The sequence below is a fragment of the Danio aesculapii genome, chromosome 20, assembly GCF_903798145.1.
Source record: "Danio aesculapii chromosome 20, fDanAes4.1, whole genome shotgun sequence".
Taxonomy (NCBI): Eukaryota; Metazoa; Chordata; class Actinopteri; order Cypriniformes; family Danionidae; genus Danio; species Danio aesculapii.
In genome coordinates this window covers 524,937-548,760 of record NC_079454.1, presented here as the reverse complement: position 1 = coordinate 548,760, position 23,824 = coordinate 524,937, and the positions used below count along the sequence as shown (strand labels likewise).

Here is a 23,824-nt window from a genome sequence, read left to right as displayed (position 1 = left end):
TTAATGGGTAATTTAATGAACAATATGAATAAAACTTGGTATAATTACAATTTTTACATTACTGTGATGGTTTGGGTAGGCGTAGACGTTACTAAAATAAAATTAATGGGTAATGAATGAGTACTAGAAATAAGCCGCGTTCAATTCCGACCTCAGCTGTATCCCTTCTAGCAACAACCCCGCGAAAGCGTTTGTCCCCTTTGGGTTTCCGTCTGACGTACGCTGGAGTCTGCCTGACGTGTCTTATGTTTCAGAGTGAGCAGACTGCACTTCTGCTGTTTCACTGCTGAGTTTATCTACAGTTAAAGCTCAGTAAATGCTGCTTTAATATTTCAGGTCCACCAGTTTTGCGAGGGAGTGAAATGGCGGCTGACTGGGAGGAAATCAGGCGTTTAGCCGCGGACTTTCAGAGAGCTCAGTTTGCTGAGACTGTCCAAAGGTAAAACCATGTTGATGTTGGCTAATAATAATAATAATAATAATAATAATAATAATAATAATAATAATAATAATAATAATAACAACAGCAAATACTGCTTTTCACCCCTCCCCTGTTGTTTGTTTGTCTTGAATCACTGTATTGATAAACTGACGTAACGTTATTCTTAATCAACTAACGTTAAATGTGACCCTGGACCACAGAACCAGTCACAAGTGTAATTCATTATTATTTCATTAAGCAATCTAAACACTGAATAAGTTAAAAAAGCTTAACATTGATTTATGGTTTGTTAGGATAGTACAATATGTGTCTAATATACAACTAATTGAACATCTGGTGGCTGAGCTGTCAAAATGAAGCGCTTAGCAATGCATGCTACTGATCAGAAATAGTTTTGATATTCTTACAGTAGGACATTTATTATAAAGATCTTTATTAAATAATCTTATGATTTTTAGCATAAACAGAAAAAAAATCAACAAATTTTGACCCGTCAATCTATTTTTAGCTATTGCTGAAATATCCTTGCTCAACTATCACATATAGGGCCAATTATCTAACATTTAAACATACATGCATGCATATCTATCTATCTATCTATCTATCTATCTATCTATCTATCTATCTATCTATCTATCTATCTATCTATCTATCTATCTATCTATCTATGAGCAATTGCATGCAAATGTCAACCTTGTCATGAAAAAAAATTAAGTTTTTAACAAAATACCGAAACCGTTTTACTGTACTTTAGACATACTCAAAAATGTATCTGTCAATGTTTTTAAACAATTTAATTTGATTTACCAAAGTCACACGAATAACAATTTCACATCTGTCACATCCTTTAACGAAGCTTTTTCCTCATAAATGCAAAAATATCAAATAAAAATCAAATTAATCATGTTTGTTCTATAGTGAGCCAACTCTTATCCTGTTGATTAGCATAGATTTTGGGTTGTGCAGTTTAATTCACAGAATTTCTACAAAGTATGTTGTATACTGTAAACTCGCAGACTTTTTTCGTCACATCCATAATACATGTTTAGTTTCCTCATTTGAAGTACAAAACATGTTAACAGATGAAACATGTTTATCTCATATGTCTGTGGTCAGTAGTTATGAAAATATAAACAGATGGTTCAATATAATGTTAATATAAACTTTTTATGTGAATTTATGTTTTGTGTCTTTGTCACATCCACAATGCTGGAATTGCTCATCTATATATATATACATATATATATATATATATATATATATATATATATATATATATATATATATATATATATATACATACATGCATGCGTACATACAGTTTTTTTCCCCAATTTCTGTTTAATGGAGAGAAGAGTTTTCAACACGTCTAATCATAATAGTTTTAATAACTCATTTCTGATATATTAGACTAGATATTCTTCAAGACACTAGTATTCAGCTTAAAGTGACATTTAAAGGCTTAACTGGGTTAATTAGGGTAAAGTTAGGGTAATTAGGCAAGTCATTGTATAACAGTGGTTTATTCTGGAGACAATCCAACACTAATATTGCTGAAGGGGGCTAATAATATTGACCTTAAAATGGGTTTAAAACAATTAAGAACTGCTTTTATTCTAGCCGAAATAAAACAAATAAAACTTTCTCCAGAAGAAAAAATATTAGAGGAAATACTGTGAAAATTTCCTGAATCTGTTCAACATCATTTAGGAAATATTTGACAAAGAAACAAAAATTTAAAGGGGGCTAATAATTCTGATTTAAACAGTTTATGTACACTAGGGCTGCACAATATATGGTTTCAGCATGTGATACTGCATCGATTGACTATGTGTTGAATTCAGGTTGTCTGAGAGAAACTGCATCGAAATCGTGTCCAAGCTGGTCGGAGATAAGAAGTTAGACGTGGTTCACACTCTGGATGGGAAAGAATACGTGACTCCAGCTCAGATCAGCCGGGAAATTCGTGATGAGCTCTATATGCACAGAGGTGAGTAAAACGCACAATAATCTGCTGTATCAGTAAGCACATCTATTAAACTCTGGATTAAATATATTTTGTTTTGTTTTTTTCTATCTTCTAAGGGAGAATTAATGTGGTGGATCTTCAAAAGGTGGGTTTAATATAAAACATCAACATCCTAGTGTTCATATGCATCTTACTAATGGAGAGAAATACTGTTGCAAAATTATTCACCCCCCTACTGTGAAATTTTAATACTTAAAAATGTTTTAAAACAAATATTTCCCCAGGCAGTTTTCACAGTATTTTCTGGAATATTTTTTATTCTGGAAAAATCTTATTTCTTTTATTTTGGCTCAAATAAAAAAAATTGGGCTAATACTTTGTCTTCAACTGTATGTATACATGTTTAAGTATTCCTAAATATTTCCCACAGATCATCAATGTTGATTTGGTCCACGTGGAAGGCAGAGCCAATGAAATCGCCAAGTCAGACAGAGGCACGCAGCTCATACTGGGTCAGCTGATCGACGAGTAAGCGAAGGGCCAATGCCTGTTTTTTAAGGTGTTTCTTAAACCCCTTCAAGGGGCCGTTTATACATTACATCTGAAAACATGTGGAAGGAGCGAAGCACATCTCTTCCTTCCTAAAGTTCTCATTGCTAGTTGACCATCAACTATTTTCTTAGAGGCTGGCAAACCTGTGCTGCAGCTCTGATACAAGTTTTGTTTATGTAGAAAACTAAAAGCACTGCAGTGTCTGTGTGCTCTGTGTTTGTCTGAGGTAATTAGTCTACACTAACCCCAACCCTAACAGTCTACTTATAATCTACTGAGAATTAATTGGCATGTAGATGCAATGTAACTTAAACTCAACGAACGGACTATCAAAATAAAGTGTGACCCATGCATTTTGTTTGCTATTTGCATGTGCACGTCCAATGGAAATAAATGAACTTGTGTGCACAAAAGACACAATATGTGAAAGGCCCCTAACTTTAGGCCCCTAACTCTTGCCCCCACTTTAAAAAGAAGAAATGACGTTCAACTTCAACGAATGCAAATCTTTGATGCACGGTGCACAGATTTTGCACAGACCTAAAAGGTGTTTGTTGTAGAGACTTGGGAAAACAATAGAAAACAAAATGAAAATATAGACCTAATAAGAACTGTTATTAATGTGTCCTAAATGCTGTCCGTTAAAGAACTTACTTGGATCGTCTTGCTGAAGAGGTGAATGATAAACTGCAGGAAGCTGGACAGGTGAACATCGCAGAGCTCTGCAAAACATATGATCTACCTGGAGATTTTCTGACTGAGGTTAGAACGCTCTGCATGAAGCATTGTTTTCGTTTATGTGTGTGTGTGTGTGTGTGTGTGTGTGTGTGTGTGTGTGTGTGTGTGTGTGTGTGTGTGTGTGTGTGTGTGTGTGTGTGTGTTTTCAAAATCCTTTTTTAACTGAATTTAGCCTCAGCAAAACATGAAAAAAATGTTTAACAGTGAATTGCTGTAGCAAAGTAATGCTTTACAGTACATCATTTAAAACATCAATCTCTAAGCTAGTGTTGTACATGATTCAGAACTATTTTTAGGCACTGCGTAATGTCATTGCTCCTGCTGCAGCTAATCGTACAGCGGCAAAGTTTCTTGAGTATTTCTTGATTAGTTTAGTTGCTAGCCATATCAGTCTAGAGATTAGTCTTTTTAAATGACGTAACTACAGATGAGTCCAGCTTTAAATAGGAAAATGATCTCTGGTCGTTTTTGAACGAGATGCTAATGGACTAATCGGATTCAGTGATTTATGCTAAGCTAAGCTAAAAGTGCTTCTTTTTACGATCTTACTAGACTTTTATTTAAAGAAAAAATACATTATATATACTGTAAATATACTGTGTATAAATGTATATACATAAATATACTGTGTTCAATTGGGGGGGGGGGGTGTTTTTACCCAGACATTTAAAAAGAACTTAGTTCAGAGCAGTAAACGCAATACTGTGATAGATTTTTATCCAAGGTTACCATACCATCACACTCTGATACCGGCCCATGCCTAGTGACCTCTGTTCATCAGTGTAGTTAATGAACCTGTTAATTATTATTCGAGGTATCATTATGCACATACTGCTGTGGTAAACAGATGATTAAGCTTGACTTTACTCTCTTCACTGTGTTAGGCGCTGAATGCGAGGCTGGGCAGAATAATCCAAGGGCAGCTTGACCAGTACAATAGAGGCATGATCTTCACGCAGGCTTTCCTCTCCAGACACAAAGCCTGCATATGCGGCCTGTTCAGCGGCATCACAAGGTAAGCAGCTCCAGTGCATTTAGTGCTGAGTGATTCATCGAGATCGCAAACGCTACTGAGCAAAGCTGCGATTGTCGTGTGTGTCTTCTCAATGAAGCGCGGTGTGATTTGTAGTTAATCTTCTCTGCTTTCTCATGAACCTGTGCAAATACACATGAAGAAACCCTGAATATCCCCTGGGGAAAGTATCGGTTGCTGAATAAACAGAAGATTTAATCGTTTTTATTGATTCAGCGTGACTAATAAACACACGACTATAGGATAAACTCACCGAAGGATTTATTTCAGACACTTGACTCTAGTTATGTGGTGAGTTTGATTCTTCGTTATCTGAAACACAATGCTGAAGTCAGATATTCTGCTGTGAACATGTGGCTTACGTGCTGGAATGGCTGTCTTTGTTTTGGTCTCTAACCCGCTCACTGCCAGTTTAGCCAATTGTATTTCAGATCCCCGGGTTGCCAGATGATGGAAAACAGCGTATTTCATTCATTCAGTCATGAAGGCTCTCAAAGTGTGCGTCTGTGACTGAAATGCGATCTCCGGTGGACAGTAGCAGACTCTGAAATGAGACGCAGATTTAGAGTTTATATGAGGTTATTAATTAACAAATACTATAAATATTACGAGTGTAAACATTAGATGAGCAGGTCACATTGTAACCCCGTATCCTAACAGCACACTACATGACTAGACACGCAGTGATGAGCAATTTGGCCATTCAGAAGCACAGAATAGTGCACTCACTGCACTCCAGCACAATGGTCAGGTTTATAATCTAATGAATACATATTAAAGCTCTTTAACATGATTAAATGTAGATGCTGAATCTCAGTTCTGAAGCTCAATCTCAAACGCTTTATTTTATTGTCCAGATCTGAGCTGAACTATCTGCTGCTGCTTTCAGTAGTATGGCAAAAAATGTCATGTCAAACTCACATTATTAGCATTGAACACTGAATAAAGCACATGAGCTGTACCTGAGCTGATCATTGTCAGTTTTCTGTTGTTCAGCAGTGAGAAATAGAGGCTATTTCTGGCATATTAATTTCAGGTGTTGGTCAGGACAAAAGCTCCTTATAATTTGGAGAATATTCCTTCTAACGCGTGCCGTTGCTTTTATTTAGAGCACGACTCAAATCAGCTTTAAATCAGCCATTAGGCTCGATAGTTAGGCTCGCTCCTGTTGGTGTCATCAATCTGGCAACCTGCGCTTGCATGCGTTTTGAACCAGGCGTGCAATACCTAGTTCAACCACTGGATGTCAAACTTACACACTGCAAGTTGTTTTGCATCTTAGGTCAATAGTAGGCTGCATGATTACTGTTTTTACAGGACTGTTTTAAGGTCCTGGTATACTTTAAAAGAGCTTAACTGACATCATTTTGAACACAATCTGGCCGAAACAAAGTTCGTTTCTGCATATGAAACGTATTTTGCATTTTGCTTAGGGTTTTCTTTGGTTGAAACACTTCATTCAGCACTTCATTAAATGAGGCTCGTTTGAGTTCTGGCTGCATGTGCTGTGTTGTATACGAAATCAATACTGCTTCAAATATATTCTGTGTTAGTAAATACTGGGCTATTTATAAAATCCAATTCAACTCATTTTTATTTCTCCAGTGCTTCTACAATGTAGATTGTGTGGCAGCAGCTGAACGCAGAAGTTCTAGTAAACTGAATCTGTGTGAGTACAGTGTTCAGAGCTGAAGTTCAGTTCAGTGTGGTTTAATCTTCACTGCTGAATGTCCAAACACTGAAGCCTATTGACCAACTTCACCAATTGACCAAAGTGAAGGAAAAGACCTAGAGAGAAACTAGGCTCCACGCATAGCATTGTATGGCAATGCTTCAGATGACTGATGTTTAGTAGCCCACAGCTAATCAGTAATTTAAATAAATTAAAATTAAATACATTTATAAATAAACAAATATGTAAGAATATTACCCACTGGGATAAAGGAGGCCAGACTGGTCTGGTGTGTGCTTTCATTCTGAATAAGCCAGCTCAGGTTCCACTGCACTATCCTGCCTTCACAATATTATTGTAGACCATTTTGAGCACTGTGGATTCGTAACAGCTGAGATTTCCATCCACAGGCCTACGCAGATCAACAACTTGCTAAACCTCTATGGCTTCCAGGAGAATCTGGTGTACTGTGAGTATTGCACACAGTTCATGTTTTGTGCATTCTGCATACAGACATCTGATGTTTGCTCTTTCTTGGTTATCAGCGATGCTTGAGGAGCTGGTGAACAGCGCTCGTCTGAAGGGCTCCGTGGTTGGGGGCAGGCAGGATAAAGCCATCTACATCCCTGACATCTACTCCAAAGCTCAGAGCACTTGGGTTGAGTCCTTTCTCAAGCAAAATGGATATTTAGGTGCGTTGATCTTTAGAGGCAAAGCCAACACTGATGTTGCATTTAAAGACCACATGAAATTGATTTTAAAGGGGAGCTGTTATGCAAAAATCACTTTTATAAGGTGGTTTAAACACAGGTGTATGTCAGCAGTGTGTGAATATATGATAACAACATGATTTAATTGTATTTGTTATAATCAGACTAGATGAAAACAGTCTGCAGAAACACTTGGATTGACATTCTCCCTTTGTATGATGTCATCAGAGGGGGAAAGCCCCGCCCACTAGTGCTCATCTCTCCCTCATTAGCATAGGACGTCAGTCTTGTTTTTGAATCTGCCACTATGCTTACACACAGGCATTTGTAGCTCCGCCCTCTTCTGAAAAGAGCACAATCTCATTTGCATTTAAAGCGACAGTCACCAAAACGCCACAAAACTGCAGTGGGCCATGGAAAACAATTGTTTGGTTTACGGGGTCGCAAGTTAAAAACTGATGGGAAGCACTGGGCTATTCGACAAGTGCACAAAGATAATAGTGCGGGTCTGTCCCTCCAACTTTCGTCCGTCAACACCTTTACCTATGTTATAATAAAGCTCTTCTGAGTCCAGCTGTTTCTCGTCTCCTGCAGAGTTTGAGGCACTGACCCGTCTGGGCATCCCTGATCCCATCAACTACATAAAGAAGCGCTTCAAGTCCAGCAGATTGCTCTTCCTCAAGACTGCATGTGTGGGCAGAACCATTGTAGATCAACTGGAGGCCTCAGTGGAGGAGGCTATCAACTCGGCCACTTGGGTCGACTTGCAGGTAGACCATAGAAGAGTCATTTTATATATATATCTATATATATATATATATATATATATATATATATATACATGTATGTGTATATATATATATACATGTATGTGTACATATATATACCTTAATAAATAAATATACTTTAATAAACATATATATACCTTAATATATATATATATATATATATATACCACTAAACTAGCAGTCTGAGCGAACAAAATCAATATGGTTGGTTTTGATTACATGTGTGCTTTAAGAGGTATCAAAATGAACTCTGATTCCTGTATGTATTTGTTTTTGTTCAGCCGATGCTCCCGAGCATTCTGTCGGAGGAGGATGTGGGAATTCTGCTCAATGAAGTGCTGCGGAGCATGAATGTGCAGTCCAGCGCACGGCTTCTCTCCACTTCTGTCGTCAGCGAAAAGTTCATCGCTGGATGCATCGCTTTATTTGAAGATCTCATGCAGCAGAAAGCCCAGAAGGTGCGTGAGCTTCTCCTGCAGCTGTATGATGTAGACCTCAGCTAAAAATGGTGTCATTTGTTTATTCACTTTTTACTTCTTCCAAACCTGTTTGACACAAAAGAAGATATTTTGAAGAATGTTGGAAAATGTTCTATGGTAGGAAAAACCAATACTATGGAAGTCAATGGTTACAGGTTTCCAGCATTCTTCAAATATCTTCTTTGCAGCCATTTGCTAAAATCATTTAAGTAAATTTTTTCCTCATTAATGTGCACACAGCACCCGATACTGACAGACAACACAGAATTGTTGACACTTTTGCAGATTTAATAAAACAGAAAAACTGAAATCTCACATAATACTGAGTATTCGGAGCCTTTGCTCAGTATTTAGCTGAAGCACCTCTTGATCCAAGGGTGCTTTCACACTAGCACTTTTGGTCTGCACCCGGGTTTCTTTGACGTCATAGTGTGGTCTGTTTAGCTAGTGTGAATGTGTCTTCTGAACTCTGGTTCACACACATGAACACATGAGGTGGTCTGGGGTACGGTTCATGTGAACTCTGGTACCCCAGACCACCTCTTTCAGGCGGACTCGATGTGCGGAAGTCTTTCCATTTTGGCGCTTTGCTTTCATGACTGTCACCTAGCATTAGCCAAATAATGGAAGTGAACCGCCAACTGTACGACAAACTATCATTTTCATAAAGTTTAAGATCTCCAAGTGTCATCATTTCTTGTGTCTGGATGTTTTAAACACATGCATATTCACACGCCTTATAAACACATGCAATCGATAAACCTTCACTCTATAAATCTCTACAAATCTATTCATAAAATGCTATTCTTGTAGTTTTTGTCTTGTTTGTAGTCCAAATATGTAAAAATTCTTAAATCAAGGAGTGTTTAATATCAAGAGAAGTAAAAAACATTGTTTAGTTTTCAGGAATTTGTCAAAATTCAGTTTGTTTTTCCTAAAACAAGTAAAACCAATGAGATAAACAAAATACACTGGTTTTTGGATTGAAATAAGAATCTTTTACCCACCCCACTGGCAGATAGTTTAACTTGTTTATAAGGACAACATCTCTTAATTTTGATTTGTTTTATCTGAGATTAAGACAACATGTTTTGCTTGTCTAGAAAAATGCTTCTTGATTTAAGAATTGTTAGACATTTGGACTAAAAACAAGAAAGCAACTCTAAGTAAGAAAGGCATTTCTTTTTGCAGTGTGAACTGTGACTTTAAATCCAGATTCAACAATACAGATTCTGTGATGCGATTATTGTGATCACAAAAGTGCACATTGTGAATTGATGCTGAAACGGTATATTGTGCAGCCCCAATAGTAACACGGGTTGACTTTATTTTGTAATTTATAAGCAGGGCCAGACAGAATCTGCGGAGTTTTGCTATTTCTGCAAAGAATTTTGTAAAAAAAAATCTTCAGAATGATTTTAGGAGTATCATAACTAAAAACTGAATATATTAAACATAAATTATTACATTTTAAACTTTTATTTAATGTTTACGATTCAAATCCTATCAGAATCCACTTATTTGGTATACAAAGCAAGTATTTCATATAATATATCTGATAAAAGACAGAAAATATGACTGTACAAACTGCATTGTAAATAAATTATATGAACATTTTAATATTAATATTATTATTTCACAATAATATTAGGGAAATTAATTGAAAAACTTAATAAATATTAATTTACACAAGTAAATAAATAGACTAAGACTAAGGCGTTTCTGTGTGGAGTTTGCATGTTTTCCCCATGTTGGTGTGGGTTTCCTCCAGATGCTCCGGTTTCCCCCACAGTCCAAACACATGATAAAGGAGAACTGGGTAAGCTAGATTGTCCGTAGTGAATGAGTGTGTATGGGTGTTTCACAGTGATGGGTTGCAGCTGGAACAGCATCCGCTGTATAAAACATGTGCTGGATAAGTTGGCGGCTCATTCTGCTGTGGCTACCCCAGATTGATAAAGGGATTAAGCTGAAAAGAAAATGAATGAATGACTGAGACTAAATAAACAGAATTAAAGAAGCATGATTTTGCTCATTGTTTACAAACAAATGGAATAAATGTTTTGTTGTTGTTGTTTTTTGGCAAGTCTTCAGTCCTATAATCATAAACTATAACTTAAACGTTTGTGATTGGATGTGTTTCCTTCTTTCGCTTAATCAATAGGAAGTGAAGAATAACCCTGTGTTTTTGATAACTGAGGATGATGTCAAGCAATCGTCTGCTTTGTTGGAGACTTCGGCCTCTTCGAAGAAAGACAAAAGAGATGAACGCCGGAAGAAAGCTGCGGGTGAGGAGATAATACATGAATAATCTGATTATAGTCCTACCGTTTGATTTGTAGCTAACTTTATGCTAGTGTGGTAAGATGACAAAATCAAGCCGATAAACTGAACCCTTTTTATTTCCTTCTGGAGGATCTAAAACTTCTGTAACAAATGAGAGGCGTAGTAAATGTATTTGCTAACATGAGCAAACAACGATGAACATGTTTATTAAAGTGTTTGTTCATGTTTAATGGTAATACAGTTGTTCTTGTTAACTCGCAGTGCATTAAGTAATGTTATTTCACGGCTGTCTGGAATACTCACCTCTGATTGGTCAATCGAGACATTCCTAGCTATGTTATTCCCAGATAACAACTGCTAAATAATGCAGGCTCATCCGGGAACTTCAAATCGCCTTGACCTTCAGTGAATATGTTCACATACACATTCATATGTATCTGCTTGCCTGTTATGTCGCATTTTTGACTGTTGGGCGCTGTCTTGTGAATGAATAATAGGTGGGTTAGTGTATGCTCCATTCAGCCGTTTCGTTTCTGTCAGATTTGTGTTTCATTAAAGAATTGATGAACTATTACAGCTCAGGACAATGTTGTGTGTCTGGGATTTACATAGCTGTGTAATCAGCAGGATAAAGTACACCACCTGACACTAGTCTTATGGTGGATCCCAGTTGTAAGAGCAACAAATAATAACTCGACTTCTAGTTAATCAATTGGAAAAGTGATCAGAAGGTTGAATTTTTATTTTTTTTGCCATGAGTTATCTGTTGAACTGCATCCCAATCGTCACAGATACTGCAGTGGACCTCATGGTTTGGGGTTACATTCAGTATAGGGCTACAGAAATAAAGATCAATTGAACTGAATTGCTCTGATAAGCCTCTCAGGCTTTATTATGCAATAACAGCCTCTTGGATATACTGTATTTCTTTTCTCCTTACAAGCATTGCTCGCTGTTTGTTCAGTACATTAACTACGTGTCCCCTATGGTAAAGTGTCACCATGAGCTTTATATCAGACTTTTTCATTTCACTGCTGGTGCTCTTCTGTTTTTCAGAGGGCGGTGGAAGTGTGAAAAGTGGAGGAGGAGGAAACGCCAGAGAGATCCGAATCCGCAAAACAAAGAAGAAGGGCAGGAAGGAGGAGGACAGCGATGAGGAGACAACACACAGCTCACAGGGTAGGACAAACCGGAGATTGTAATTTAGTAATTTATAGTATAAAACTTATAATGTAAAGTTGAAGTCAGAATTATAAGCCCTACTGAATTATTAGCCCCCCAATTTCTGTTAAATGGAGAGCAGATCAACACATTTCTAATCATAATAGTGTTAATAACTCATTTCTAATAACTGATTCTTTGATCTTTGCCATGATGACAGCACATAATAGTACACTAGATATTCTTCAGGACACCTTTTAAGAAGAAGAAATTTACCTTTATAGTGCAAACAAGCTCTTTTCATTGCCTTTTAAGTGAAATAACTGAACATAAACAGGTCATAACAAAATAATCCTCATTGTAGGAGAACATTTCAGAGGGCATTTAGAGGTTTTTGCATCTAAACTCTTCATATACACACACATATATATATATATATATATATACACACACACACACATCTCTAATGACAGTACTCTGAACATGTGCATTACTGTTCAGTGATGGAAACCAGTTCATTCGTATAGTCTTGTTAATGTATAGTGTACTGTGCACGCTGACTCTGTCCACCTCTTTAGCAGAAGGCTTCTTCTGCGTTCTCGACGGCAGTTACGACAGGTGCAGATGGTTATAATAGTTTGTTTAGTGCAACATGTTTGCATGTGGGAGCATTCGCCCTGTTCATGCACACACACACACACACACACACACACACACACACACACACACGCACACACACACACACACACACACACACACACAGTTGAAGTCAGAATATTAGCCTTTGTTTATTTATTTTTTCCTCAATTTCTGTTCAACAGAGACAACATTTAACACATCTCTAATCATAATAGTTTTAATAACTCATCTCTAATAACTGATTTCTGTTCTCTTTGTCATGATGACAGCACATAATATTAGACTAGATATTCTTCAAGACACTAGTATTCAGCCTAAAGTGACATTTAAAGGCTTCACTAGGGTAATTAGGGTAAAGTTAGGGTAATTAGGCAAGTCATTGTATAACAGTGGTTTATTCTGGAGACAATCCAACACAAATATTTGACCTTAAAATGTTTTTTTTTCAGAAATAATTAGCATTTTTCAAATATTGTCTTTATTATAGTTCCTAAATTTCAGAAATGCAACACTTGTTTGTTGATAAATATTGTTTTCATTGTCGTTCTTTTAATTTCAAGTGAAAGCCAAAATAAAAGTTCACAGGTAAAAGCTTGACGAAACGCTGTATGCCACATACTGCCACTCTCCAGTATAGGGGTGATTAGTGCATGGAAATACACGTCTGCAAACAACAAATTCTGTTCATTATGTTAATTTAAAGCATTCATTGTGAATTTTACAAAGTAAAAATCCTCATTTCTAATCCCGAGTTTCTTTATTATTTGTACAGTTTGTGTTGTTTAACTTTATATGGCATTAGGACTGAAAACGGCTTTGTTTTTGTACAGGTCGAAATAAGCTGGGAGACGTGCAGTTCCTCTCAGTGGAGGAGATCGTGGAGGTGCTGGAGGAAAAAGTGTGTGACAGCTCTGAGGAGATGCTGCAGGAACTGGCAGAACAGTTACAAAGGTGCGCACCATCAGACTGAAGTTAACTGACACTGAAAGTTCCCATGGGTCACGATGGGTTTTAAAAGCTCCATCCGCTTGTTAAGTGGTGACGTATGAGTAATGTTTCTGAGTCAAAGCCACTGCTGAGTTAAATTGAGAAAATATTGGTTTATAACCTCTTTTTAGTCTTATCACACATTAAAGAGATTTTGATAATAGAATCAGGGTGTACACAACAGTCTCTGGACTTGCTGCATCACAGACACCAATGCTTTAATACTGTGCTCACACCAGATGCGACTGCATGAACATCGTGGTATTTGCACCTAATTAGATGCGTGAACAGTTCGAGTTTACTCGCTTCATTTTCTCGTCAAAGTCTGTTCATTCTCATGTGAAATTCACTTCACAACAGATGTGGATTCACGTGATGGGCAGGGCAGAGACTCTAGCTTCATTGCTAAATGGCTAACATGGGTTCTGTTGAGAGAGTAGCTGTGTTTATGTGCTTTAGGAAGGCTGAAAAACAGCGTAGATTCGTGTGGCTCCTTGTCTGAGTCCACTAGATCCTTTCAGAGTTGCACCAGCTCTGAGTGTTCATCATGTCCTGCAGAAACTGTACCTGGATGATGGAGGCTTTCAGCGGTGCTTCAGACTGAGCTGAGCCCAGTTTGATGAGTTGCTGTTTGGTGTTGGCAAGAGGATTTCCCCTTGGGACACCAACAACAGGCGCTATGTCATAATCATCAAAATGATTGGTTAATACGATGCGAATGTCTGCTGAAATTCAGATTTTCAACTCGAGTGATTAGCATGTTAAGCATACCAAACGTGCCCAATTCGTGCCCCCTCATTCGTGTGGTTTCCCCACCCACTGAATTGATTGACAGCCGTACATTAACATGTCTCTGTAGTAACGCGTATAATCATATCAACAAGACAGGACGTGCGCAAAGCAACCGGGATTAAAAGATCTGTTCAGCGCTCTGTGATCATCAGTCATCATCAAATGTGATCATGTTTATAACAGTGCATGTGTGTAATGAATTACAGCGATATCTTCATCACCACAGCTGCATCTCAGTACAATTATAAAAGAAGACTCTTCAGTCCCAGTTTGAGGACGCTAGATCAGGTTTATTTTGTACATTAACATATAGGATACCCATACAGCTGTGCATATAAACGTGTATCATGTCACATTTGCCGTGTAAAAGCTAAACGTGCGCGCTGTGTGTGTGTGTGTGTGTGTGTGTGTGAACTTAGTATCAATATTGTGTGTGCCTCATCATTGCAGAGAGGCTTGAATTAACTCCACAACAAATACATCAAATAATCATTGGGAAAGTTCTAACAGTAGATCTGCTTCCTTCATGTCTGTCACTGTGCTGATTATCTGACGCAGCCGAGGTGGAGATTGAGGCACACTCTGACAGGGAGAACCAGCATTAAAGGCACAGGCCACAAAAACAATACAGTGTGTTCAGAGCAGAAATTCCAATATTCAGACAGCGATAATAAATAATCTGATGGGCTGAAACTGATAATCTGATCTGTTTTGAGCTGAAACTTTACAGATTGGAGACACAAAAGATCTTAAATCTTAAAAAGGGCTAAAATAGGTGCCCTTTAAGAGCTCTCTTTAGGTAAGCATGGCTTCTGGTGGCTCCATAAAAATATAAATGCTGTTATCAGCAAGTGGATGTTATTGTTAGTCTGAACAGATCACATCAAAATAAATATACTTTATTATCTGAATTTCACACCAAACTCTTGTTTTTTGCTGTTTAATCAGACTTTGCTTTGGATCAAATCAACAAAACTTATTGCCCAATAAATGTGCAGATCTTTACATTTTTTCCTTTGTTTTGCCAGGCCTTTGAGTAAAATGTACCAAGAAGTAGTCACCACAGCCTTCTTGTCGACAAGTTCAAGCGGAGCAGGAGGCAGTCGCAAGAAAAACATGAAGGATCTTCAGGAGGAGATCAACAACTTGTACAACAACATCCGCCTCTTTGAGAAAGGAACCAAACTCTTCTCAGGTTGGTTTATTGGTCACACTTTACAACAAGCTTCCATTAGTTTTCACTAACATTAACAACGAGCGAACACCGCGTTTATTACAGTATTCATTCATCTTTGTTTATCTTAATGGATTCATTGTCAACTCTCATTAGTGTTAACGAGCATGAATTTGGATGTTAATTTGTCTCTGCACACCAGATGAAACGCAGGCTACGGTCGCCAAGCATGTTTTGAAGACGGTGTGCACAGACGTGACCAATGTGCTGCTGAGCTTTGTGGCAGCTGAGCATATGACCTCCGACAGCTCGGCGGCCATGACCAGTGAGGTATGAACAAGATGCCATTAAACGACATTCACAGCACTCTTTAACTCTGTAGTCTGAAGTATTGCAGTATTTCTCAGTAAGACCAATTAACGCTTTATAAAATGTCAAGATGGCATTAAACAACATTCACAGCTTATTCAACCTCTGTAGTCTGATGTACAAGTAAAACACGGTATGATGCTCTATAATCTGTCAAAATGGCATTAAACCGCACATTTAACCTCACTAATCTGATGTATTTCTCACCGTAAAACACAGTAAAGACCAATTGGTACTCTAATCTCTGTCAAGATGTCATTGAGGAACATATACAGCACAGTATTCTGATGTTTTTCAGAGTAAAACACAGTATGGTGCTCTATAATCTGTCAAAATGCCATTAAACAACATTCAAAGCATTTTTAACTTCTATATTCTGATGTATTTTACAGTAAAACACGGTTAAGACCTATTAATGCTATATAATGTCTGTCAAGATGCCATGTACAGCACATTTAACTGTAAATATTTAGATATTTGAACTAAGAACAAGACAGACACTCTAAATAAGAAAAGCATTATTTGCAGTGGCACAGATTCAGTTCTGTCCTGCGTGAAGGATGTGTGCTTCACTGAAGCGACGATGGTGAAAACTTTTGCGTGAATGAGACTGAACGAAACCCCAGAAGACGATGATAAGACTAATAATGTGTTCAGTAATTTGAGAAAACCTCAGTGATTGTGTTTCTGTGCTGCAGATCCGGCTGAAGATTCTGGCCAAGCTGTCAGATGAAGTCAAATCTCCTCTGATGAAGCTGCACAACAGTCTGAATGGAAAGGTGCGTTAAGAGCGAATCTCTTTTGCTCTTGTTTTACATCTCTTCAGTCACACTGCATGTTTATTCAGTATTTTTAACAATGTCATGATGCTTTTAAAGGAACACTTCAGCTTTTTGGTTTTGAAAGAGGCTGATTTTACAGGTCTAGAGTTGAACACTTGACTTTAACCATTTTTAATCCCTTTAACCCTCAAGCACATACAGTACCTGTCAACATTGGGATGTGAAAATAGGGGATACATCCTCCTTCATTTAATCTTGTTCCCAGAAATAAGCACCCACGGGGAATGGGAATTAAAAAAAGTCTAAGCATTTTTTTTATTATTTGTCCAATAAAAATTAATAAATCCAACACACAATCCATATATTTTATATAAATGAATGAATGAATGAATGAATGAATGAATGAATGTCTGATCCTATACAGCACGTGTCAATTACAAGCCCCGCGGGCCAAATGCGGCCCGTCAAAACATTTAATCAGGCCCGACAACAAGTTTTGGTTGAAGTTCAAGTGGCCTGTGCTCACTTTAAATATTAGGTCTGTGACAATTACAATATTGAGATGCAGGTGGTGCTGTTAAGCTTTACCCTACTCACTATTTTAGACGTTAGACTACATGTTACACTAAATGTAAACAAGGTAAAATATTTCTGGGACTAGCACAATGTCAAAAAAAAGCCATTTTTAGGTCTCTCCAAAGATGCTCAATTGGGTTTAACTCGGGGCTCTGGCTGGGCCATTCAAGAACAGTCACAGAGTGGTTGTGAAGCCACTCCTTTATTATTTTAGCTTCTCTCTGAGTTGTTTAAGACTCGGCCACTTGAGCAAACCCAACAAAATTGAACAAAGTGAAGTCCAGCTTTATACTTTGTCCCATAGGAAATGCATGGGAAACACTACAATTAAAGTAATGTTTTTGTGTTTGTTTAAACAAATCCAAAACAACGCTGATCAAACATAAACAAGCAGACACTCACACTAACTCCTTAAAACACTATTAAAAACTATTGCCATTTACTTTCTATTGTCATTTTTAATATTTTGAGATTTGTATACAGTCATAAGCCAGAAGATTTCAACACATTTCTAGGGTTTGGATGTCTGAACTTACTGAAATGTTGTTGTTTTTTCACTAATGGAAGATAAATATTGAATAGAGCATAAAACATGCATATTTTACATCAAATATATGGTATATTTAGGGGTCTGTAAATTAAAACAGACTAATAAAATCAGGAAAAATAGTGATTAATTGATATAGTTTACTGTATCAAAGATGAAGATAAGAAACAATTGTTAAACAAAAAAGAAAAGTTATCTCTCCTGAGACATTAGGGCTCTAATGTGAATCCAGGGCTGGAGTCTGAAATGTGCTACAGTGGGTGAATAAGATAATAAAAGTGTTATTATTTCCCCAAAATCACTGTAGAAAATGCAAAGAGAGAGAGAGTTTTTTTTACAAAATGCTTCAACTCAGATCAGCGTCAGATCCAATAAATAAAGGCATTTCTGCCCCTGTTTTGATGCTTCTAGGCCATTGAGGAGTTTCTGTCATGTCTGGAGACGAGTGCAGAGGAGTGTGGGCTCTTCCTGAAAAAAGGCGACAAGAAGAGAGAAAGGTAAATCCACTGGCCGCTAAAGTATCAGTGAGCTCCTGTGGTCATCCATGAGTACAGTACTTGGGTGTTTTGCACAAACTGCACAGATTCACACCTGAAATGTTTGTATCTAGTTATTCATTACAAACATATTTACATTTTATAAAATGCACACTAGACTAAAACTCAGTAAGTTAACCATTTGAGTTCAAAAACTAATCCAAATGAGTACTGTGAACTTACTCCATTTGAGTAAACGAAGCAATTTAAGCACAGTAAAACCCAATAAATGAAGAGAACTCAATCCAACTGAGTACTGTCAAACCCAATAAGTCAAGGCAACTCAAACCTTTGAGGAAACCGATTGCTACAAAACATTTTAGTTAAAATAACTAATCTATATGAGTACTGTGAACTCACTCCATTTAAGTTGAAGTAATGAGGTATTTAATTAACTCAATACTCATTACGTTCGATTTGAGTACACCATCTACTCAGACTACTGTCATCACTTTTAGGAAACTTGGTGACATTGACCTTGATCAGCTTAGTAAACACATTGAGGGTTTGCCTGTTATGTCTACAGTGGCCCAATACAACTCTGTTTTTAAGTCTCTTCTTGATGATATTGCTCCCCTGAAAACTCGCTCCTTTCTTTTATGAGATCGTGAAAAGAAGAGAGAGACACAATAGTGTGATGTGTGGGCCGTAGCACAGTGCTCATTCAGTAAAGGCACAGCTACACAGATGTGTGTTCAGTCTTGATGTGAATGTGCCTAATGTTGGAGCACATCTGATCGTTTCTGGAAGCTGATTCCAGCAGCAGGGGGCGCTGTTAGTAGCTGAAGATAGATTCCCCCTGCTTTGACTGGAGTTTCTAGTTTATATGATCCTAATGATCTGAGTGATCTGTTAGGTTTGTATTCAGTGAGCATATCTATAATGTATTAAGCTCCTAGGCCAGTTAGTGATTTATAGACTAGTAATAATACTGGAAAATCTATTCTGAGTGTAACTGGGAGCCAGTGTTAAGACCTGAGGACAGGCGTGATGTGATCTGATTTCCTGGTTCTGGTCAGAATCCTGCCCGCAGCATTCTGGATGAGCTGCAACTATCTGACTGGGAAGGCCAGTGTGGAGTCCATTACAGTAATCCATCCTGCTGCTGATAAAAGCATCAACAAGTCTTCACTGGAAACAAAGCATCTAACTCTTGCAATGTTTTTGAGATGATAGTATGCTGATTTACTTACTGCTTTGACATGTCTACTGAATCTCAAAAACAAATACTATGGAGGTCAATGGTTACAGGTTTCCAGCTTTCCTCGAAATACCTTCTTTTGTGTTCGACATGTGAAGAGAGACTAAATGAGGACCGAATTTTCTATGTTGGATGAACTATCTCTTTAATTTTTAAAACAAAAGCATGTATTTGTATTTAGGGATGTCCAGATCTGATCACGTGATCGGAAATCGGGCTCGAACATACGGTTTCATACTCGATCAGAATCGGACGTTAACTCCCGACCAGGACTCAAATATTTATTTATATTCTCATTATTTTTCAACACAGCTATAGTTATGCACAGAGTTAGCGTAACTCAAGAAACCTCTTTCTTGACTTCACACAGTAACAGCAACATGTGCAGCATGATCAGTATCGGTAGCTACTCTGTAGATACGGTAGGTATCAGTAGATGCTCAAAATCAAATGACTCCGATTCGAAGGCAAAAAAACCCCGATCGGGACATCCCTAATTGTATTGTTTTTTTTTTAATGTGTGTGTGTGTGTGTGTGTGTGTGTGTGTGTGTGTGTGTGTGTAGGCAGGCTCTCTTCGTGCACCGTCAGGCTCTGTGTGAGCAGTTGAGGGACGCAGAGGATCCTGCACTGGTGCTCCATCTGACCAGCGTCCTGCTCTTCCAGAACGTCACACACTGCATGCTGCACGCTCCAGGGCGCTGTGTGCCGCACATCATCGGCTTCCTGCAGAGCAAGATTCCCGAGGTAACTAAAGGCACTTCAAAATAATTCATTTTCATTCTTGGTTTGACGACAAAAAGAAGTTGGAAAAGTCTGAGGGTGCTGTACGCCTGAACATCGACTGGTTTGTTCTGAAACAGGGATTAGAATGGTGACAGTAGCTATGCAGTGCTTCACACAGGGTTTGAAACATACTTGTGGAGGTAGCCAGATTGAAACACAGCGCATAGTTAACTATATTCAACAAACAGAACATCATTTTATTATTCAAATATTTGTGTTTATTAATAAACTGTTATACATGGTTTCTTTTCAATGGGTTTAACTTAAAAAAGACTTGAAATAAAGGAAGAAATCCACTATTTCTCTTACCGTTATGCTATTCCAGAGCCATGTGCACCCACCGACAGGTCAGATCTGCTTCTCTCTGTCTCTCGTTCAGGTTGCTTTATTGGCATGACATGTTGTACAGTATTACCAAAGCATTTTAGATGAATAAAATATGTGATATATTGACATAATCAAATTAATAATATATACAGAAAATGAGAAATAAAGGACAGGAATAAAGGAGTAAAAATAGACAATATTTCTAGGATTATAATAATTACAATATTAATATGTGTAGATTATTTAATTAAGGCAACTAAGTTGTAAACTAAAGACTGAATCTCTTTCTGGATTTGTGTTTTCAGATTTGACTGCAGCGATTGGAAGGATTAATAAACATATGCAAATCAGCATCATTTATCATTGATGTTGTGTGTGTGTTGATCTTTTAATGATTAATCATGCAGGCTTTCACTGAATGTGTTAAAGCTGGCTAAACTAGACAGAAAACACCTTTAATAACCTTAGAAACCCAGCACATCCTCAATAACCCACCACAACTTCCTCCATCATCATTATATTATACAGGAAAGCCTGAATGCTTTCACACATGTGATCTGAATGATGTAAGAGCCGATCTCTCTCTGAGATCGTTACAAATTTAGGATTAGACTACAAGTAAAAAAATGTATGAATCCGCAGGTCACGAGTGCTCTGAAACTATGGGTTGTGATCCGTACGAATCATGGATCAATCGCGATCCGTTACACCCCTAATAGCTACTGTCAAATCTAATCCAAATCAATCTGCAGAAAGACATTCTCTCTGTGTGTGTGTTTTAGGACCAGCACAAGCTGCTGTCTCAGTACCAGAGTCTGGTGGTCAAGCAGCTGGTGGTGCAGGGTCACGGAGCAGAGAAGAAGGGAGCTGACAGTCCTGCAGACTCGGATGACACGGAGAGCCTTCAGAAAGAGCTGCACAGTCTCAGCAGAGACATTAAAGACATCGTCCTCGCTCAGAGAAAACCATCCGTCACAGAGTAACACACACTTTATCATATCATACAGCATGGTCTCGTTCTAAAGGTGTGAATAAACTGACTGAATGTTGATAATTCATAGTAAAAAATGCTGGGTTCCACTCAATTCCTTCACGTTGTCCCAACTCAAATCAGTTTAGTTAACTTGGTTGTTTTACCCACTTAAATTTGTGAAAACGACCAACTTGATTCAGCTCATTTTAAAGAAGTAGTTTGATCAAGCAGCAAGAGTCACTAGCTACGTTTCCATCCACATATTCTTATGCACATTTTGGAGATCAAAACCAGTTGATGGAAACGCCAAGATGTGCATAAGCGCATAACAGAGTCGGATAAACGCTTTATTTGATGTGCTTAAACTACGATGGAAACACTTTTACCAGACAAATTCCAGTGTGTGCATTAAAGCCTGAGCACACTGTTAAACATCTGACATTTTATTTTGGTCATTCTAAAACACCTTAACCATTTCAGTATCAGTGTTATTATATTATTAATGACCTCCAGAACTGTCTAGAGCGTCTGTGCTCCCCGTCTCACGCCTTCAAACGCCACCACATGTTCATTGGACTCGTTGTATGGAAACGCTGCTTTATATGCACGTCTTATATGCCATATTCCTGTTATGCGCGTAACGTTAGTGTTTCCTCTACAAGACGCGACTGATGAAAGAGAAATCTGTTCTTAATTCTTGTATTAAATATCAGGAGAGTGAGAGAGAAATTAAAACATTTAAAAAGTAAATCTTTGTCCATGAATATCTGAGTTTAGTTATAAACAATTGTTAATTCTGCAGTCATTTACTCTAATCTGCTTATGCACTCATTCAAAATACTGTGCAAAACATTCTAACTTGTGTGAACTGCGTTTATGTCCTGAATTGGATTACCCTGTCGCCCATGCTTTTTGAACATAGACATGAAAATAATAGACATATCACCCTGCAGCCCAAGAGCGGTCACTCACTGAAGCCGAGCAGGGCTGAGTCTGGTCAGTACCTGCATGGGAGACCACATGGGAAAACTAGGCTGCTGTTGGCAGTGGTGTTAGTGAGGCCAGCAGGGGGCAGAGTGGGCCAAAAATCCTCCACATCACTTTAGAGTCATTGTGAGTTATGGGAATCACTTGATTGCAGTTGCTGCTGCTAAGGGTGGCCCAAACAGCTGTTAGCTTTAGGGGGCAACACTTTTTTTTTTCAACCGAAGCTAGGTAGTTTTGCATCATGTTTTCCCTTAATATTAAATACCCTAATTTCAAAACTGCATGATGTGTTTACTTGTGTTCTCGTTGACTAATATTTAAATTAGTTTGATGATTACAGTAAACATTACAGTGTAAAAGACATACAAACAATAAGTAATCATTAGGGGGGGGCAAACACTTTTTCACATCACTGTGTGTGTGTATATATATATATATATATATATATATATATATATATATATATATATATATCTTTGTTATTGTTTTTTGCTGACATGTTGAGATAGGTTTGAACGCTCTGTCTGTTCATCTTTCTGTGCTGCTCACCCTGAGAAAGACAAATGCTGGTGATGTCTACACAGGAGGACTCATGATTTCGGACTCTATAAATACAACAACAAACAGCGAGCCACATAATTATGATTTCGCACCCGCCCACGTTCCTGTAACCTGATTAAAATGTGCTGTCGACTAAATGGATATTTCTCACAGAAGGGATTAACACGGCACTCATGTAATGGTTGTCAATTATAAAAATATGCTGAATGTTCTGAAAGCACATCCAGTACTGCTGGCATGTGCTTTCCACACATTAGCAGTTTTTAGGCATTTATAATGTGTCCTTCACAATGACTTCCCTGGTCTCTTTATTTCATCGCTGCTTATCTTTGTTGTTTTTGTCTTAAATGTAGAAGTGTGAGTCTTCACTGTACTCATGATCAGGATTTAAAGTGTAGTCATTCATTTTCTTTACACGGCAGATGCCCTTCCAGCTGCCACCCAGTACTGGAAAACAGATGCAAAAACCTGTAAATGCAGTCTAAAATTTCCATCAAAAATGAACTTTTATTTTTTCAGCCTCCTTTGTTTATGTGGAGTTATTCCAGTTTAAAAACCACAAAAAAAGCCCCCAAGTGGTGCTCACTGCTGAGCCATTTGAGCTCCAGTGAGGAGGAGCTTGAGCTTGAGCTCCTCCTCCTTTCCCTTCTTCTACGAGTGATGTCACTGGGGATTGGGGTTAGGGGTGGGGTGGGTGTACGCATTAAAACAGCTTACAGGAGGATGGCTCAAATGGCTCTGCAGCGAGCAGTGTCTCCA

General features: G+C 37.9%; 1 protein-coding gene across 1 annotated transcript; it reads left to right on the top strand.

The window, feature by feature from the left end:
- The first annotated feature begins 231 nt into the window (after window positions 1-231).
- On the top strand, window positions 232-22,785 carry ufl1 (UFM1-specific ligase 1). The gene is made up of 19 exons (XM_056481563.1): window positions 232-439; window positions 2,287-2,432; window positions 2,528-2,556; window positions 2,842-2,939; window positions 3,611-3,725; window positions 4,586-4,716; window positions 6,817-6,875; window positions 6,952-7,098; window positions 7,711-7,886; window positions 8,186-8,362; window positions 10,548-10,671; window positions 11,726-11,848; window positions 13,300-13,420; window positions 15,277-15,443; window positions 15,625-15,752; window positions 16,490-16,570; window positions 18,108-18,193; window positions 19,998-20,178; window positions 21,327-22,785. The coding sequence occupies exons 1-19, from the start codon at window positions 363-365 to the stop codon at window positions 21,525-21,527; spliced, it is 2,367 nt and encodes a 788-aa protein (XP_056337538.1). The 5' UTR covers window positions 232-362; the 3' UTR covers window positions 21,528-22,785.
- Window positions 22,786-23,824: the final 1,039 nt, after the last annotated feature.

Excerpts from the sequence above, each read along its gene's own strand:
- ufl1 (XM_056481563.1), top strand. The coding sequence starts at position 363 with ATGGCGGCTGACTGGGAGGAAATCAGGCGTTTAGCCGCGGACTTTCAG. Across the intron at positions 440-2,286 it reads TTTGCTGAGACTGTCCAAAG|GTTGTCTGAGAGAAACTGCA; the intron begins GTAAAACCATGT and ends TGTTGAATTCAG. Across the intron at positions 3,726-4,585 it reads CTGGAGATTTTCTGACTGAG|GCGCTGAATGCGAGGCTGGG; the intron begins GTTAGAACGCTC and ends TCACTGTGTTAG.